Below are 19,159 nucleotides of genomic sequence, written 5' to 3'. Positions count from 1 at the left end.
CTTTACTTGTGTATAGGCTGAAGCGTGTGTGCGCGTGTGTGTGGTTGAGTGCCTGTGTTTGTGAGTGTGAGGGAGTGGGGGCACATGTTACTCATTTAGTTTGGTTTTCATTAACTCCCCTCTGAGCAGTCTTGTTTATACTGCTCACGCTGAACTTCCTTTTTCTCTCATCTTTTTGTCTTCCTTTTGTCTTTTCAGTTCCTCTGCCACTACCTATAATTTTGTTTTAGGCATCGTCTTTATAATTTGTCTTCTAAGTCTGATTACTTTCATGTTGAGACAAAGTGGGTGTCACTTGGTGTGGAAATTCCCCTTTTGATGGAAGAACTCTTACAATTTGAACAACTGTGCAATGGCCTTGAGTAGTATCATATTTCTCATGTAATGTTCAGGAAACTGTGAAACCTCAACTTTTTTTGAAATTTGTATCAAAACGGCTTAAATAAAATTGACAATAAAGGTCCAATGCCTTGGAGAGTCAGTGGATGAATATTTGCCAGACTTGAGTTGTTTTAAAACTCTTTCTGGCTGTGATTTTTTTCTCCATCCTTTGCCATTACCTCACATTTACTGACTGCTGGTTTGTTCCCCTTCACTACCGTATTTTGGGGAGTAGGCATTTTATTTCTAATGTACAGTAAAGTAGTGTACAATGTAAAGTCTGTTCTTCAGGTTTTATTTATTGAACAGTATATCTACTCACTATTTAGGTACTATATCTACAGCCATCCATCGATCCATCCATCTATCTTTTTCCGCTTATCTGAAGTCGGGTCACGGGGGCAGCAGCCTAAGCAAATAATCCCAGACTTCCCTCTCCCCAGCTATTTAGTCCAGCTCTTCCCGGGGGATCCAGAGGCGCTCCCAGGCCAGCTAGGAGACATAGTCTCTCCACCGTGTTCTGGGTCTACCCTGTGGTCTCCTACCGGTTGGATGCGCCTTAAACACCTCCCCAGCAGCGGCTTTACTCTGAGCTCCTTATGAATGACAGAGGTTCTCACCCTATCTCTAAGGGAGAGCCCCGCCACCCAACGGAGGAAACTAATTTAATCCGCTTGTACCCGTGATCTTTCGGTCATAACCCAAAGCTCATGACCATTGGTGAGGATAGGAACGTAGGTCGACCGCTAAATTGATAGCTTTGCTTTCCGGCTCAGCTTCTTTTTCACCACGACGGACTGATGCGGCGTCTGCAGTGATGCAGACTCTGCATCACTTTTTTGGATGTCCACATTGGAGAAAACACGGGGCTCCATGTCGGGGTTTACCGAAAACCCACACGTACTGATCAATACCTAGTTTTTGACTCACACCACCCACTGGAACACAAACTGGGCGTTATCAAAACCCTACAACACAGAGCTGATAATATTCCTACCAGTCCACAGGCCAAAGAGAAATAGCATATCCATTTGAGGGAAGCCCTCAAAACCTGTGGTTACCCCAGCTGGTCGTTTTGTAAAGAGTGCATCCACTTCCAGATATAACAAAAACAGACGCTAAAAAATATTGTCATCCCATATGTATCAGGTCTGTCTGAGAAACTCAGAAGAATTTTTAACCAACACAACATCCCAGTACACTTCAAACCAGGCAACACCCTGAGACGGAGACTGGTGCATTCTAAAAACCGGATATCCCACACCAACAAAAACATTCTGGTGTATGCTATCCATTGTAATGATGAATGCATTGATTCATATAATGGAGAAACAAAACAACCCCAAAGCCGACACATGGCACAGCATAGACAGGCAAACTCTTCAGGCCAAGACTCAGCTGTCTACTTGCACCTAAGGGAAAAACAGCACTCCTTTGAGAACACAAATGTACGGATTCTGGACAGGGAGGACGGATGGTACGATAGAGGAGTGAGGGAAGCCATCTATGTCAAGGTTGAAGAACCATCCCTGAACAGAGGAGGTGGTCTGCGACACCACCTGTCTCCCACATACGACACTGTCCTTTCAACCATTCCTAAAAAACTGCAATTTAACCTCCAACAAATAACAGGAGTTAGAAACAAATGACAAATGACACAAATGGCATTCTGGTGACCTTCTGTGACCAGAATGCCATTTGTGTCATTTGTTTACAACTGAATAGAATGCTTACGTGGGGGATTCCGACTTTTTTGGACTGATGGTAGTCGATCCACAGAAATTGTTCTGCCACACAATACCTCAATGAGGGAAAATTACACTTCAATGACTGTCGTTGGCTTTGACAGTAGGATTGCTCGTTTGCATCAAAACAGTTGTTTTTCTCACTACAGTAGTTCCAAACCATCCTTGCCCAGGCACGCTCTCCTAGTTTTTGAGTATAGATATTTGGGGATTTGGCACTAGCCGCTAGACTAGTTATGACCAATCTAAGTCTAAGACTAGATCTGACCAATCTAAGTGTATGAGCATAAACTGATGAAGCCTATTGAGATATTGGCACCAGCCGCTAGACTAGATCTGACCAATTGAAGTCTAAGGACTTGATATGACCAATCTAAGTCTATGAGCATGAACTGATTAAGCCTACTCGGATGAGAGGCGAAACGTCTTCTCAGACAAACCAAATAGTCCAGTTGCGATTGATTGAATGCCCTGAGATTACAATGACCTGGATGAATGAGAACATTCATAGACGCTTTTAGTCGTATTGTTTTTTTGTATTTACTAATGATTTTATTTCTATAAAAGCACAGACAAAGAGTGGCAAACCTCAACCATGAAGCATTTAATACAATGTCAATAAAGCTTTCTATTCTAACCTAACTTAATTCTACATTATGGCAGGCTCTATGTAATAAAGAACAATTCACAATTGTATATGAGTGCAATAAGAAAAGCAGAGTGTGTTTAATGACTTACTTTTTTTTTTAATCTTTAAAATTAAGCCAATAATGATATTTCTTTGTGGTCCCCTTTATTTTAATTTTTTTTGTATCGAAATACATTTTGGTACCGGTACCAAAGTATTAATATCGGGACAACTCTAATCAATCAATCAATCAAAGTTTACTTATATAGCCCTTAATCACAAATGTCTCAAAGGGCTGCACAAGCCACAACGACATCCTCAGCTCAGATCCCACATCAGGGCAAGAAAAAACTCAACCCAATGGGAACAACAAGAAACCTTGGAACGTACCGCAGATAGAGGGACCCCCGCCCCTGGGTGACCGGTGCAGTGGAAGCCGAGTGGATACGGTTAATAGTGTGAGAGTCCAGTCCATAGTGGGGCCAGCAGGGGATCCTCTTGCACGTAGACACGTCGGGGCGTAGAGACGTCACCGACTGATGCATAAGGAGTGATACACCCCGGGTCCTGACTTCATGTGAAAGTCCAGTCCATTGGGAAGTGTTCACTACACAGACAGAATCCTTTGTTCAAGAGCTCTGAGGGCTCAGTTTTTTGCTCGCTTCTAGCGTGTTTTGTCTGTAATCCACTGACGTTTTTTTGTCCTGCCAATTTTGGTGTTTTGATTTTGCGTGGCTATGTCTGTCCCAGAGCTCTACATATAACTTTGCTGCAAAGTTTTATTTACTATCTGCCGTCCGTGCCCTCTTGGATTAGATTGGTCACCTTCCCTTGGCAAACAGCCACATGTAAAGTTAGAAACACAAAAAAAACTTATTTTCATCGATTGTTGTTATTTTTCCGCCTCCTGATGCCCACAACATTAGGTAAAGTTGCTATATCTACAACAAGAGCTGTATCAAAACATCTGGCTTTACAAAGATAATATTGCTGCATCATACAGAGTTGTGTAAATTTGTTTTGGGTTACCTAATTTAGCTACAAAAACTGGTAAAAGTAATGCAGTCTAATAATGTGAAATTCTACACCAATGCACACAACAACCACAATAATTCAACTTGTTGCCTAATTAACTAAAGCTGGGGTACCTAAGTTATATTATTCAACAAAAAATACATATCAGCATCATACAGTATATCGTAACAGTAATCATTTCTGAAAAAACTGTACGTCTGCATGCTGTTTGTGCCTTATAATTAAGTATTTTAGTCAATAAAACCCTGGAAGACAAACTAACAAAGGAGCCTCCTCACGGCACAAACTTGTTTGCAGTAAAGCATCGATGCCGAACACCCACCTGGAAAGATTGTGCGCTTGCTTTTACTGCTAAATAAAAACCTATAGATGAAATCAGAGGAAGAAGAGAAACACACTGTGCGTCTAAAAAAAAAAAAAAAATAGCCAAAACTTGAATAAATATTGGTCCGGCGTATTCAAGATGGAGTGACAGTGTTGGACTAACTTTGGACGCTCAAGTGGCTGTTTTCCTTCTAGACAGGTTCCATTTTCCAATATTTTGTGTGTATCCTTTTGCGTGATGACATGTGTTACAGACTGTCTGCAACATAATACAAACTAGGGGATCCTTCCATGCAACTTCACACTGTCAACAACCTTTGCGTGTGAACGTACAGCTCTCTTGCGCGATTGCGTGCACTTCGACAGAGGAGGACACTGGAAAGGATTATCAGTGAGGTTCGCAGCGTGGGGGGTGGGATTTACAATTTGAATTCTGCCTGGTGGCACAAAATTCAAGTACCCCAACATTAACGCCTCTTTGATAGTGTCAATAAACTCTGAGATTAAATTCAATTAAGTTTATTTGTTTTAATGTTTGGTTACCAAATCTGTAATATTTTTATAAAATATGTCACCATGTATGCTTGGCTTCTTTCCATCGGAAAGTACAAATGTCAAAAAGTCATATACTGTATATAAACCAGTCTGTCAAGAACTTGATTGACATTAAGCCCTAAAAGTTAGTTTTTTCTTATTATGTAATTAGGGTTGTGACATAATTACCACTGCATACCAATGAAGATTATAGTCAAATGTTAAATGTGTTTTGCTCTCTCTTTTCTCCGTCTGTTTTTTTCCACAGCGTCAGACGGTATCTCTACAAGCTGTACCCAAGTTAGAAGAAGCTCTTTACCACTACAGCCCCCTCCAAATTGAAACATTTGGACCACCGGTGCCTGAACTGGAGCAGCTAGGAAGACTCGGGTACAAGTTTTATTACACACTCAAAACACAAGCACATTTTTTTTTATTATTGCACAAAGAAAACGTTGGTTAAAATGAAATGCAATGATGACAGAGTTTTTGTATGGCCCCTCTTTTCGCCCAATTTAGTTTTTGATGAAAAACATCGGCCTACGATAGCCCTAATTTTTGAATAGAGTCTATTATGGTCAAACATTGCGCATAACAAATTAGTTTGTTTACCTGCAAATTATTCTACAGACTCGAGTGCTCAAACAAAGAATTCCACGTGTTGGTGACTGTGTAGTCTTTTCTATTGAGTATGACTACCCGGTACATAATAATAAAGTTGTGAGTGCCAGCGCTTTGAGAAGGTAAGAAACTCAAGAAAGAAAAGTACAAAGACTGCGTCTGCAAGGCTCTCCCCTTGCCTCATCACAGTCTTCGCCAACAAGAATAGTCAAAGTAAAAGAGACCTCATAATTTATATGAATTTTACATTGTTTTCTGAATGTAAAATTTTTATATGAATTTTTCATAGTTTTTTTAATGTAAAAATATGATTATTACCTCTAAAATGTTTGTTGTATTGATATTTTTGTGTGTATGTAATGGAATAATTGGATTTCCATTATTTCTTACGGGAAAATTAGCTTATTTTAAATGTGTTTTTTGTGCTTACCGGTCTTTGTCAGACGATTTGGAACGGATTACAAAACAACAAAAACGAGGTTCCACTGTATGCACTGTGCATTATACAGAAATTTGCGTCAGCTAATTTATTTTACCTCATAAAATATATTTCTGTTTCATTTTTTGTCGTAAACTAGCAAACTGATTAAATATCTATAAAAGGTAGGGATGTCCCAATCAACATTTTTGGCCCTCGATCCGATTCTTCGATTATAAAACTGGAATTTTTTTTATTGAAGGTAACTAAAGTTAACACAATATTAAATTTTATGAAGCTTTTCTTATCAAATTTAGAATTTGCTGATATTTGTTGTTAATCAGATGATATATTAAATTTTTGATTATGAATGCTACATACAATTTTCTTAACAAAATAAAGTGGCTAATACACAATAGATAAACAAAAGCAAAAAAACACTTTTGTTACCCATTAAAATCATTTGGGTTTTGCACTCAAATGGTAAATGGATTATACTTGTAGATCACTTTTATACCTTGAAGGTACTCAAAGCACTCTGACACTATTTCCACATTCACCCATTCATACACACTGATGGCGGGAGTCCCTTAGTAATAATGATACTTGGTAGAAACTTAGTTTATTTTTTCGCCATAGTGGTGAGGATTAGTATCTTAGAAGCCGCTTATAGACGACTCATGCGCTCTTTGCAGCTTGCTCTCAAATTTGAGCCGTGTTCTGGCAAGACACAGCTTCTTGGAATTCACACACACACTTCCTGCTTGTGTGTAACAAGAATATGGAAATGTAATTGTGTCTCCCTGAGCGTGCATCCCTTTGAAGGAATCTTTCACGTGATTACAATTTTTAGCATGTAAACACTGGGACACAGTTGTGGTAAAGATTGGCTGGGCTCGGCAGCTCACCAGCCCATTTGCCGTTGAGTTAAAAAAGCCAATCCGATCCCATGATCGGGACATCTCTAATGATACTAAGAAGAGTATACAATTGGAAGTGCATAATTATCTGTGCAACTTCTGGGACAGGCTTGTTTGCATTCCAGGCCTGGAATAGTACATAAGGGTGTTAAAACAACTCACTATAAGTATTATTTTTGGTATTTAGACACGCATGTAGCTGTTTTGGTGTAGATAGCTAAGAAGTCATACTGACTTTCCTTGAATTTAACTGCGAGACTGAAAGTGAATGAAAGCTAGCAAGCGCCACCATAGTGCTCCCACAAGCCGCCACAGTGCCTCTGCAGCAGCGTCCATTAACACACACAGGAAGTGCTTCCCCCGCCGACAGCCCCCTTTGGGCCAATCAATCTAGGACGCCACTGGTCCAGTCTTCGCCGAATTGCAAGTCATTCATCAGTCAGCCTCAGCCTCCTGCCGTCTTCACTACAACTGACTGCTACTGAAACCCGCCTATATACTGAGAATGGTCGGCTTTTATTGGGTGACAGGAGCAAAACATATTTTGGGGTTTGCAGGTGTGGACCTTGCTCAATGCTGTTTCACCCGAACAGTAACCTTCATTTGAACCTATATCGTCATAAGTTTGTATGTTCCAAGTAATTACACCAGTTTGTTTTATCAAGAAATCAACATGTTTTAAAGAAACATTTGACATATATTTATTATGATGTGTAGTCAGTGAAGTGCTGATGTGCTACTTCTTTAAGAAATCTAAACACAGTTTTAAATTGTGTGGTTTAGAAGTGGGTGTGCATAAGTGTGTGTGCCACTCCAGGTGGACCAATACTGGAAAGGCCACAAACGCAAATAGGTCTTGAGTGAGAAACTCCAGTCCCACAGGCGCAAACAAATACACAGCCTTGCCTGTTCAGACCAACAACAACTCCCAGAATGCAATGTGCTTTTAAGTAAAAGCAAGGAAATAATGCTGACACTTAGAAGCAGTTTGCATATTCAGCTAGAGGTTTTGTGCATGCTTGTTCAGACACATTGATGGCCAAAGCTTGCACACACATAGCTTGTATCCCTCCAACCTGGTATACTCATCCAGTCGCCCCTTTTATTGCACTCCCAGCATTTTTGCTATAATAGAACTGGTGTGCAATGTGGTAAATATTCACATACTAAGTGTGTGTGTGTGTGTGTGTGTGTGTGTGTGTGTGTGTGTGTGTGCGTGTGCGTGTGCGTGTGCGTGTGCGCGTGTGCGCGTGTGCGTGTGTGCGTGTGCGTGCGTGCATGTGCGTGCGTGTGTGCGCGTGCGGCAGGAGAGAGAATACAGACAAGGTTGGAGGGGGTGAAAAGTGAGTCCCCTGTGTGGAGTGTTGGACTCCAACTTCAGGCCTGTGACCTGTGAAGGGAAATATGTTCCAGCATGTGAGGACATATGGATATGACTCAGTGTGGATGAGCTGGAAAGGCTGTGAGGCTGCAGGTACTTATTTTAAAACTAGCCTGTTTGTCTTGGTCAAGGTTCGCAGTGACAGCAGCACCAGTGGTGATTTGTCTTGGACATCAAGAGAGACTAGAACGCACACACACAGCCTCCCTCGTGGCTTCATTGGCTCTACATGCGGACTTATGTGCAGGATGTTCAGTCAACACTAGGCTGAATAGGGATGCACTTCTAATTCCAGCCAGACTGTTCAGACATCCAAAACAGTCAACCACAGCCTTCATTACTCACACCGTTAAAACTAAATGAGGTCCTATTGAAGAACAGGAGCAAGAGAGTAATTCTGGCTTCAAAAAGATAACAATGCTCATTTTGTGATTGGTGCTGTTGGATTATTTTTACTAAAAAAAAAAAAGGGGTGTTTTGTATACTATTCAGAGAGAGGAACAACATAAAAAATAGTAAAAACAAACATATTTTTAAATTAATAATTTTTTGACGTTCTTAATATTTGGTTTGCTACTGCTCTTAGTCTCAGTAGTTTGTGTACCTAATGAAATAAAATGTCCTTTTAGTATATATATAAACACTCATCAACTGGGGGGGAAAAAATAAAAACAAGTTGTTGTCCAAACTTTTCCATTGACAGCAGCATGAGGACAAATGTGTTTGATTTTTCATTTTATTAGTTTATTTGAACAGGGACAACGTACATTGATCAACATTTCTGTAAATGTGCAAGTTTAAGTTACAAAGCTAGTTTACAACAATAATCCCTGGGCAATATGTAGATGGCCAGCAGCAAACAATATCAGATAAAAACAACACTCATTGGTAGTCTACTTGAAATAGTAAAACTTTGATAAATATCTCACACAAACATTCCGCACAAGCACTATACATTAAGCTTCAACAGCACCATAAACAATTACACACAAGCATAGTTGCACTGGTAACAGGCAGGTAGCACAAAGCAGCAAAACATAAAATGAATTAATGATGATGTACACAAGTTTGATTCTCAAGTAGCCATGATTTTATCATATTTTTGAATTACCTGAATGTATCAACATAGCATATATGAGAAAGGATATTGTTCCAAAACTGGACTGCCCCCACTGAGAAAGCCGACTGGCTGAAGGCACTTTTCCTAAGGGGAACTATCAGGTTGTTTGAGGAAGCGGATCTAGTTTGCCTTTTGCTGTGATGTACAAAATCAGAAAGTGGTGGTGGGGCCAAATCACGTAAGATTCTAAAAACCAGATCAGCATATTGAAATTTTACAAAATGTTCTCAATCCAGTAGTTTACATTTTGTCCAAAGTGGTGATAACGAAAAGGTTTCATGTCCAGGACTTTCAGAGCCTGTTTATAGACATCCATCCATCCATCCATTTTCTACCGCTTATTCCCTTTGGGGTCGCGGGGGGTTGCTGGAGCCTATCTCAGCTACAATCGGGCAGAAGGCGGGGTACACCCTGGACAAGTCGCCACCTCATCGCAGGGCCAACACAGATAGACAGACAACATTCACACTCACATCCATATAGACAGAATAGATCAATTTCAGTGTTGTCTTACAGTCCTGAGAACAGCACGACACATGTGGCATTATCATAGTTTAACAAAATATTTTAGCAGCTTTTGTATTTAAACACTGATATACCTAACATTATCAATATTTAGTTCAGCCTTTCTTGATATGCTTTTTTACTGTAAATTGTGAATCTAAAATTATTTCCAAGTATTTATACACAGTTACAACACAGATATTTTCCCCTGCAAAATACATCTGGTAAATCTGATTTCCTCTTAGTGAAAAACATACACACTGTCTTTTTAACATTTAAATGTAAACATGAGTTGTACAGACATTTAGAAACTCTAGAGTTTCAGAAAGATTTTTTGCGACTTCCTCCTTGTTTTTCCCATGTACATAGACCAAGGTATCATCTTCTGCGTACATTTTTACTTCACATTCAGAGCACACAGATGGCAGGTCAGCTCAATAAAGACTCAACAAAAGTGGCCACAGGATTGAACCCTGGGGCACATCTAAGTCATTAGCAAGATGACAGGACAATTCATTTTTGACCCAGACAGCTTGTGTTCTGTGATCTAAATATGACTTTATCCAAAATGAAAAATGAAGGATTCCCAGGCCACTTTGATCCATTTTTTATGCTAAAAGCAATCCAACGTTGGTCAAATATAGTTTAATAGAGGTGGGAATATTTGGGCACCTCATGCTGCTGCCCCCGCGACCCGACCTCGGGAAGAAGATGGATGGATGAATGGATGGATGGATGATTCGATAAAAAAATGATTCAAGTGATTTAGGGGCAGGGATTCAATTATAAACTGCTTTTTTATGCATATTTGATTCATATATTATATATCAATATTACATTGTTGATTTATTGTGTATTATATATATTATATAAATTTATTATATTTTGTTATCAATAGTATGTATAAAACGGCTCCTCCTTTGGCTACAACTCCTTTTGGCTACTGCGTAATTTCTGGTTTTTGGATGTTTGTGTGCACAGCATGGATTTACATATGGAAGACTAGATACATGAGAACCGTAAACGCCTGCTAAGTGATAAACGTCCCTGTATGGCGAGCAGGCATCCTCAATTTAATGTTCTTGTCTTCCGAAAGCATAGAATATTCAAAAACGTTGCCCCCATTGCCATAAACCTGCACCTCAAAGACGTGTGTTGTCTATTTACTCATTCATACTGTATCTATGGCATACAGTGCATCCAGAAAGTAATGACTGTGCTTCACTTTTTCCACATTTTGTTATGTTACAGCCTTATTCCAAAATGGAATACATTTATTTTTGTCTTCAAAATTCGACACACAATACCCCAGAATTACAATGTGAAAACGTCTTTTAGAAATGTTCGCAAATATATAACAACATAAAAAAAAATCACATGTACAGTACATACCGTAAGTATTTAAGCCTTTGCTCAATACATTGTTCATGCGCCTTTAGCCACAATTACAGCCTCAAGTCTTTTTGAATATGCCACAAGCATGACACACCTATCTTTGGGCAGTGTTCGCCCATTCCATGTACATAAGTATTCACAGCCTTTGCCATGAAGCTCTGAAGTTAGCTTAGGGGCATCCTGTTTCAACTGATTGATCATCATCAGAGTACAAACCAAGAATAAAGTTGAAGGAGTTGTCTCTTTAGACTTCTGCGATAGATTGTCCCGAGGCACAAATCTTGGGAAGGGTACAGACAAATATCTGCTGCCTTGAAGGTCCCAATGAGCACAGTGGCTTCCATCATCCGTAAATGGAAGAATTGAGCTCCTTTGCGTGAATGCTAGGCATGTTGGGAGGAAACCAGGCACCGCTCATCACCAGGTCAATACCATCACTACAGTGAAGCGTGGTGGTGGCAGCATCATGCTATGGGGATGTTTTTAGCGGCAGGAACTACGAGACTAGTCAGGATAAAGGGAAAGATGAATGCAGCGATGTACAGAGACATCCTGGATGAAAATATAAAAAGAACAGCTTCAGGACAACTCTGTAAATGTCTTTGAGTGGCCCAGCCAGAGCTCAGACTTGAATCTTATTGAATATCTCTGGAGAGATCTGAAAAAGGCTGCGCATCAACGTTTTCCATCCAACCTGATGAGCCTGAGAGGTGCTGCAAAAATGAATGGGAAAAACTGCCCAAATATGGGAGTGTCAAGCTTGTGGCATCATATTCAAAAATACTTGAAGCTGTAATTGCTGCCAAAGGTGCATCAACAAAGTACTGAGCAAAGGCTGGTATGTACATGTAATTTCTTAGTTTTTTATTTCTATTAAATTTGCAAAAAAAAAAAAACATTTTCACATTGTCCATATAAGGTATTGTGTGCAAAAGTTTGAGAAGAAAAACTAATGTATTCCATTTTGGAATAAGACTGTAACATAACAAAATGTGGGAAAAGTAAAGCGCTGTGAGTACTTTCCGTATGCACTACATTATTGTCTCTCCTTGCTTATCAAACTACTTACAAATTTCCTTTACTTAGCTGGTTACTCTCTGCTGTAACACGGTTCCAGTTAGACTTCTATTGAAATGTACAAAGCATTTATTCTTTTCATGTTCCACTACTCTACATTCAAGCTGGTTTAGCATCGCAATTATAAAGGCATGTTCTCCTCTCCTCCTCCCTCCTCCGTGTGTTTACACGCTAGATCTGCATTTTAGAACTGTCAGTATTACATTATTTAATATATATCTAAATAATTTATATTATACAGGTAAAAGCCAGTAAATTAGAATATTTTGAAAAACTTGATTTATTTCAGTAATTGCATTCAAAAGGTGTAACTTGTACATTATATTTATTCATTGCACACAGACTGATGCATTCAAATGTTTATTTCATTTAATTTTGATGATTTGAAGTGGCAACAAATGAAAATCCAAAATTCCGTGTGTCACAAAATTTTAATATTACTTAAGGCTAATACAAAAAAGGGATTTTTAGAAATGTTGGCCAACTGAAAAGTATGAAAATGAAAAATATGAGCATGTACAATACTCAATACTTGGTTGGAGCTCCTTTTGCCTCAATTACTGCGTTAATGCGGCGTGGCATGGAGTCGATGAGTTTCTGGCACTGCTCAGGTGTTATGAGAGCCCAGGTTGCTCTGATAGTGGCCTTCAACTCTTCTGCGTTTTTGGGTCTGGCATTCTGCATCTTCCTTTTCACAATACCCCACAGATTTTCTATGGGGCTAAGGTCAGGGGAGTTGGCGGGCCAATTTAGAACAGAAATACCATGGTCCGTAAACCAGGCACGGGTAGATTTTGCGCTGTGTGCAGGCGCCAAGTCCTGTTGGAACTTGAAATCTCCATCTCCATAGAGCAGGTCAGCAGCAGGAAGCATGAAGTGCTCTAAAACTTGCTGGTAGACGGCTGCGTTGACCCTGGATCTCAGGAAACAGAGTGGACCGACACCAGCAGATGACATGGCACCCCAAACCATCACTGATGGTGGAAACTTTACACTAGACTTCAGGCAACGTGGATCCTGTGCCTCTCCTGTCTTCCTCCAGACTCTGGGACCTCGATTTCCAAAGGAAATACAAAATTTGCTTTCGTCAGAAAACATGACTTTGGACCACTCAGCAGCAGTCCAGCTCTTTTTTTCCTTAGCCCAGGTGAGACGCTTTTCGCGCTGTTTCTTGGTCAACAGTGGCTTGACACGAGGTATGCGGCAGTTGAAACCCATGTCTTTCAAGCGTCTCTTGGTGGTGGATCTTGAAGCACTGACTCCAGCAGCTGTCCACTCCTTCTGAATCTCCCCCACATTTTTGAATGGGTTTTTTTTCACAATCTTGACCAGGGCGCGGTGATCCCTATCGCTTGTACACTTTTTCTGACCACAGTTTTTCCTTCCCTTTGCCTCTCCATTAATGTGTTTGGACACAGAGCTCTGAGAACAGCCAGCCTCTTCAGCAATAACCTTTTGTGTCTTTCCCTCCTTGTGCAATGTGTCGATGGTTGCCTTTTGGACAGCTGTCAAATCTGAAGTCTTCCCCATGTTTGTGTAGGCTTCAGAACTGGACTGAGAGACCATTTAAAGCCTTTTGCAGGTGTTTTGAGTTAATCAGCTGATTAGTTTGTGGCACCAGGTGTCTTCAAAATTTAACCCTTACACAATATTCTAATTTTGTGACACACGGAATTTTGGATTTTCATTTGTTGCCACTTCAAATCATCAAAATTAAATGAAATAAACATTTGAATGCATCAGTCTGTGTGCAATGAATAAATATAATGTACAAGTTACACCTTTTGAATGCAATTACTGAAATAAATCAAGTTTTTCAAAATATTCTAATTTACTGGCTTTTACCTGTATATATCGATTCAGCATCGTCCACGTTTTAATCGTGATGCATTGGAAAATCCATCAATTTTCCCACCTCTAAATGCTAAGCTATCTGAACAAAACTTATATGTCCTAGCTTTGCATTACAGGTGACAAAGCAAATACTTGTAATAGCCAATGCTAATATTTAATATCTAAAATGTCAATATTGTAAATCAACTTTATCTGTACTTGCCATTGGCACTTTTGCACATTTTTGTGATAAGTATTTTATGTCTCATCTTTTCAGCGATGGCTGCATATAGAAAAATTGAAGGATGCTGGGGCCATTTTGATATGACAAATTCTAACCAGTACAATGTTGGTCAATCAATATATGTTAAACTATCTAAAGAAAACATCCACGTCTTAGCTTTCTTTTACAAAGCAAATACAATTATTTCATTAATATTTTTATGATTTTATTTTTATTCATGATTTTATTCGCTTTTTTTGTAGTCCTATAGATCTGTAAAACTCTTTGAATTGTCTTGCGTACGAATTGTGCTCGAAAATCAACTCGCCTTGCCTAATCTGACCCCCTCGAGATTTTCAATTTCTTCTTATTATTCACTCATATTGTTATTATATCGCCAAAAATGTTTTTTGAGTGCTGTAGCACACCCAGAAACCTTCATATCTTGCAAGAAATTGTTGATCATGATCGGGCGGACGGTAATCATTCAAGAGCATATACAGTGAGATGCACAGGTCCCATTTTTGGGTGGAATTAGGCCAATTTAATTTTTTCTTAGTTTTTTTGTCCAATGTTCTAATCCGGGAAGTGTTTATTTGTTTTGAAAATGTATCGTGGGTCAATATAAAACAAGCCGCGGGCCACTAAAAAAACAATTCTTGGGCCGCATATGGCCCCCTGGCCACATTTTGGATACCCCTGCAATCTGTTCCTTACAACTGCTTTTTCAACAGTTTAACCACTTTTAAACATGAATAGGTGAAGCGGTGTGTGTTGTTCTGTTTATCTAACATAGATGAGCTCATGTACAGTCCATCCCAGACGACCATGAGAAAATGATCTATCCATTTGTTTCGACTTGCATGTGTAGATTGTCATCTGGGGTCTGACGTTGTTTTCCACAAGAACACTTTTTCAAAGCTCCGGTTGTGTAGGTGACGAAAGGCTGACTGAGATCCTGGACAAGGACAAATCATTTGGGCTGGTGGGGGCAGGGGAACATTTTTTTTGGCGTGACGCGTTGAAACGTTAAAGTCAAACCTCAAGTGCTGACAAGGAGGCTCCGCCAGAACAGTTGTTTGCGTTGGCTCTGATCACTCTGAAATTACCCATCCTTCTCTGACAAAATTTGCTCAATGCACTTGCCAATAGACGGCTTGTATAATATCCAGAAGTTTTGCCTCCTCCCCCCACTTTGCCTCGTTTGCATAATTGGTGGAAAAAGTTAGTTTTTGTGTTAGAGGTGCTTGTCAGGCATCTGCCGCTTGTTGCTGCTGGGAAGGATACCAGCTGAATGAACTGTGTTTAGTCTGGGGCTACTCTCTTGGGGATGCACCTCTGATTGAGGAAGTGCACTCCTGTGTACTCACAGACGAGTCATGGACTTACTTTACTGTACTCCTTATTACTGTGAAGTTTGCTTGCTGTCTATGGGACCATCGAATGGACTTTCCTTTCTTTAGTTTAATGGTTAGCTGAGCACCACAAATTCTGCCTAGCAACAAGTAACCACACACTTTGATATGTCAAACACAATTGTTTGTGCAATTCTATTGCTTGTATTCCGACACGTGACTTATTCTCGGAAGTGAAAAGTAGTGGTGGCAAAAAAAAAGCTTATATCTTCCTGCAAAAAGCAGATACGAGCAAAAAAATCAACCTATGCAATGGAATATATTCCTTAATCAAAAAAAGATTTGTCGAGGTTTATATGTCGATCGCGGATAAGCATGGAGGTCTACAACATCTTTGTGTGTGGCTGGGTGAAGGAAATTGGTATCAAGACTCTTCCTGATAAATATCGTTTTTGCACGATAAGGTTGCAGTTCATAATTCACTTCGCGTCCACTGCCATGTTTGTTGCTGTTGCACGTGCTGTTTATGTACGACTGGCCAGTTTTACCTAGTCTTTATCCAAATATAACTATAGATGTCAACATTGTGTATGTGCTAAAAGCTTCCTTTATGTATGCTGCTTTTGGTAAAAGCCTAACTCGTTTAGGTTTTGCTTTGACACACCGAGTTGGTGCCTTTTGAAACACTGGTAGCAAACATGTGTTTAAGAAATACAAATCATATCAAGATAATGATTAAATGAGAAATACTAAACGTTAAAAGTATATCACGCAAATCTTTAACAAAGTGATCACTGCAAACTCATGCATTATTCGACTCTGCTTCTTTGGACTGGAGTGTGAGCTGCATGCTTTTCTCGTCGTTGTTTCGTAAAATCTTGCACTCCTCCGCCCTTTTTAAATACCTCTAGAGCAGGAGTACCTATTACATCGATAGCGAGCTACCGGTCGATCGCGGAGGGTGCGTCAGTCGATTGCCAGCCAGGCAGTAAAAAAAAAATCCTAAAAATTAGCGATCAATAATCTTGACTATGATGTCACTTTCTTCATTTGATTGACATTCGCGGCACCCGAGGATCTTGTGAGATGACGCTGGGTGCTGTGAGCTCAGTATTAAGAAAAAAAAACGACTGACAGGAGGGTTAGAAACACGTTTTTATTCAACAGACTCTCGCGCCGTACCTGCCATCAAAAGCCTAAAGATTGACAACATATTTCCCGTCTTCACAATAAAAGTGCTGCCCCATCCTGCCTGTGCTAACAAAATAAAAGAGTCTCAGAAAGCTAGCGCACACAAGCTCGCAAGCTACGAAGTTTGCCATCAATGTATTTCCTGTAAAGTTTATAAAAAAAGCAGTATGGAAGCTGGACAGATAGGATGCCAAAAACCAACTACTTTCATGTGCTATTGGACAGAAGGGAGGACTTTTTTTCCCCTCCAATGTAAATTCGAAAATGTGGAAGTTATCAGCATTCCTCTGAATCCTGTTTGATTCCAATCAATGCAAGTCATCAGAATAAGGTAATTTACCAATTGATATTCTTGTTTTCATTAAAGAAAGGAATCTATATGTTATGGTTATGATTTGAGTTTATTTCGAACATGCATACTATTGCAACATGATACATGTGTTAAACATGCTTGTATTTTTATTAAACATCTTTAACATATTAACAAAAAAGTCTGTTTCATAAAGAAATACATATGAATTATAAATATATATATATATATATATATGTATATATATATATATATTTATATATATATATATATATATATATATATATATATATATATATATATATAATTATTATATATATTATATATATGTACAGTATGTATATATATATATATACAATTATTGTATAATTATTATATATATTATATATACAGTATGTATGTATATATATATATATGAAGATGAGATAAAAGTAGGTCATTTGGTCATTTGAAAAGTAGTTCGCCTGCTGCTCTAGAGAAACTCTGAAGAAACATTTATCCTTTTCGCGATTTGAACGATTCGTACAGCCGAAAAGAACACAAGCTCAGGGCATTTTTTCTACGAGAAAGGCGAAATGGCGCATGGTATCCATTGAAAACACCGCTAGCTTGAGCACCACGCATATTTAATGGTCAGGATGTGAGCCAGATGTAACATCAGTAAAATCCAAGCAATTGGTCTACATTTAATCATATTGCAAATCCTTGTCAGTTTCAGTTTGTGCTAATACATAGTATAAATATGATGTAATAAGGAGTGGTGCAAATATGATGATAGATACTGTATAAACATGAGAGTGGTGAAAATATGAAATGTATTTCTTCTTCAGGGCAATTATTGCTGTTGGGTAAAAACTGTTTTTAAACCAGTTCTCTTTTGGATGTTAAAGTCTCAAATCTTCGACCAGACTGGTAGCAGTTGAAACAGTTGATGTCCTGAGAGTAACAGATCCCTAAAGATGGTTTGTGCATTCATTAGACAGTTTGTTATGTTTCTGTTGTCGAAGGAAGGTAGTCGGCAGTCGATAATCTTCTAGGCAATGTTTATGAGGTGTTCAGTCAAATTCGAGTTTTTTGTAAAATTTATAGTTTATGGTTTAAGTTTATTTCAAACATGCATACAATATGATACATCACATATTTCCAGTTTCTCATTTCAACATGTTCATAGCAATTACATTTGTTCACTTCACGTTCTCAATTTACACACAATTTAAATCCATATATAAAAAAGTTCTAAATAAATAGTGACATAAGTTGTAACACATAATGAGAGGAATAAGATTATCTAATTTGTGAAGTGATTGAATCATATGTATATAGCGCTTTTCTCTAGTGACTCAAAGTGCTTTACATAGTGAAACCCATTAGTAAAGTTACATTTAAACCAGTGTGGATGGCACTGGGAGCAGTTGGGTAAAGTATCTTGCCCAAGGACACAACGGCAGTGACTAAGATGGCGGAAGCGGGGATCAAACCTGCAACCCTCAAGTTGCTGGCACGGCCGCTCTACTAATCGAGCAACATCGAGCAACGCCGCCCCATTTGTCAATTAAGTTTAAAATGTTTATTACGATTCTTCTTCTACCTTACAAAGACTGAGTTTGAACAGTTTCTTAAACTGGATCATATTAATACTTGTTTTGACTTATTTGATTGATCCACTCCACAATTTAATTCCACATAGGATATTTTTGGTCCAGAACATATTTTGCTTTATTCATTATTTAAATATTTGTCACCACCTTATGTTGTTTATTTTGTAGGTGAAATTTCCATTTCAGTCTATCATCTATTATTACACCCAAGATTGGGGTTTATTTTACTCTGTCAGTGTCTTCTCTGTCTATTTGTATTTGTGTTTGACTTTCCCTTTTGCTGTTACTGAATAGCATTGTTTTAGTTTGACTGAGATTCCAAGATATTCTGTTTTTGTTAAACCATCTCTTTAATTAGTTGGTTGGTTGAAATTTATGTCCAAAAAGGAGTATGAAGCAATTCCAGTACTAACACATGTTCACTTCTTGTTCTTCATTTGTACATAATTCATTCTGATTACAACAGTTCTTTACATAAACATTTAAGTCAGTTATGATTCACATAATAAGATAAATAATATCTTATTTTTTAACATCTTGTTTTCAATAATTTTTATTTTTTTGTA

At 38.7% G+C, this 19,159-nt stretch overlaps 1 protein-coding gene across 1 annotated transcript in view; it reads left to right on the top strand.

Annotated features, from left to right (window-relative positions):
* Positions 1–19,159, top strand: part of mnat1 (MNAT1 component of CDK activating kinase) — a 143,075-nt gene that overhangs the window by 94,582 nt on the left and 29,334 nt on the right. The window contains exon 7 of the mRNA XM_061968865.2: positions 4,916–5,037. Within this exon, the coding sequence (XP_061824849.1) occupies positions 4,916–5,037 (122 nt within the window). The remainder of the gene's footprint in view (positions 1–4,915; positions 5,038–19,159) is intronic.

Source organism: Nerophis lumbriciformis, linkage group LG08 (assembly GCF_033978685.3).
Source record: "Nerophis lumbriciformis linkage group LG08, RoL_Nlum_v2.1, whole genome shotgun sequence".
NCBI classification, from domain to species: Eukaryota; Metazoa; Chordata; class Actinopteri; order Syngnathiformes; family Syngnathidae; genus Nerophis; species Nerophis lumbriciformis.
This window is presented reverse-complemented; position numbering and strand designations above follow the sequence as displayed.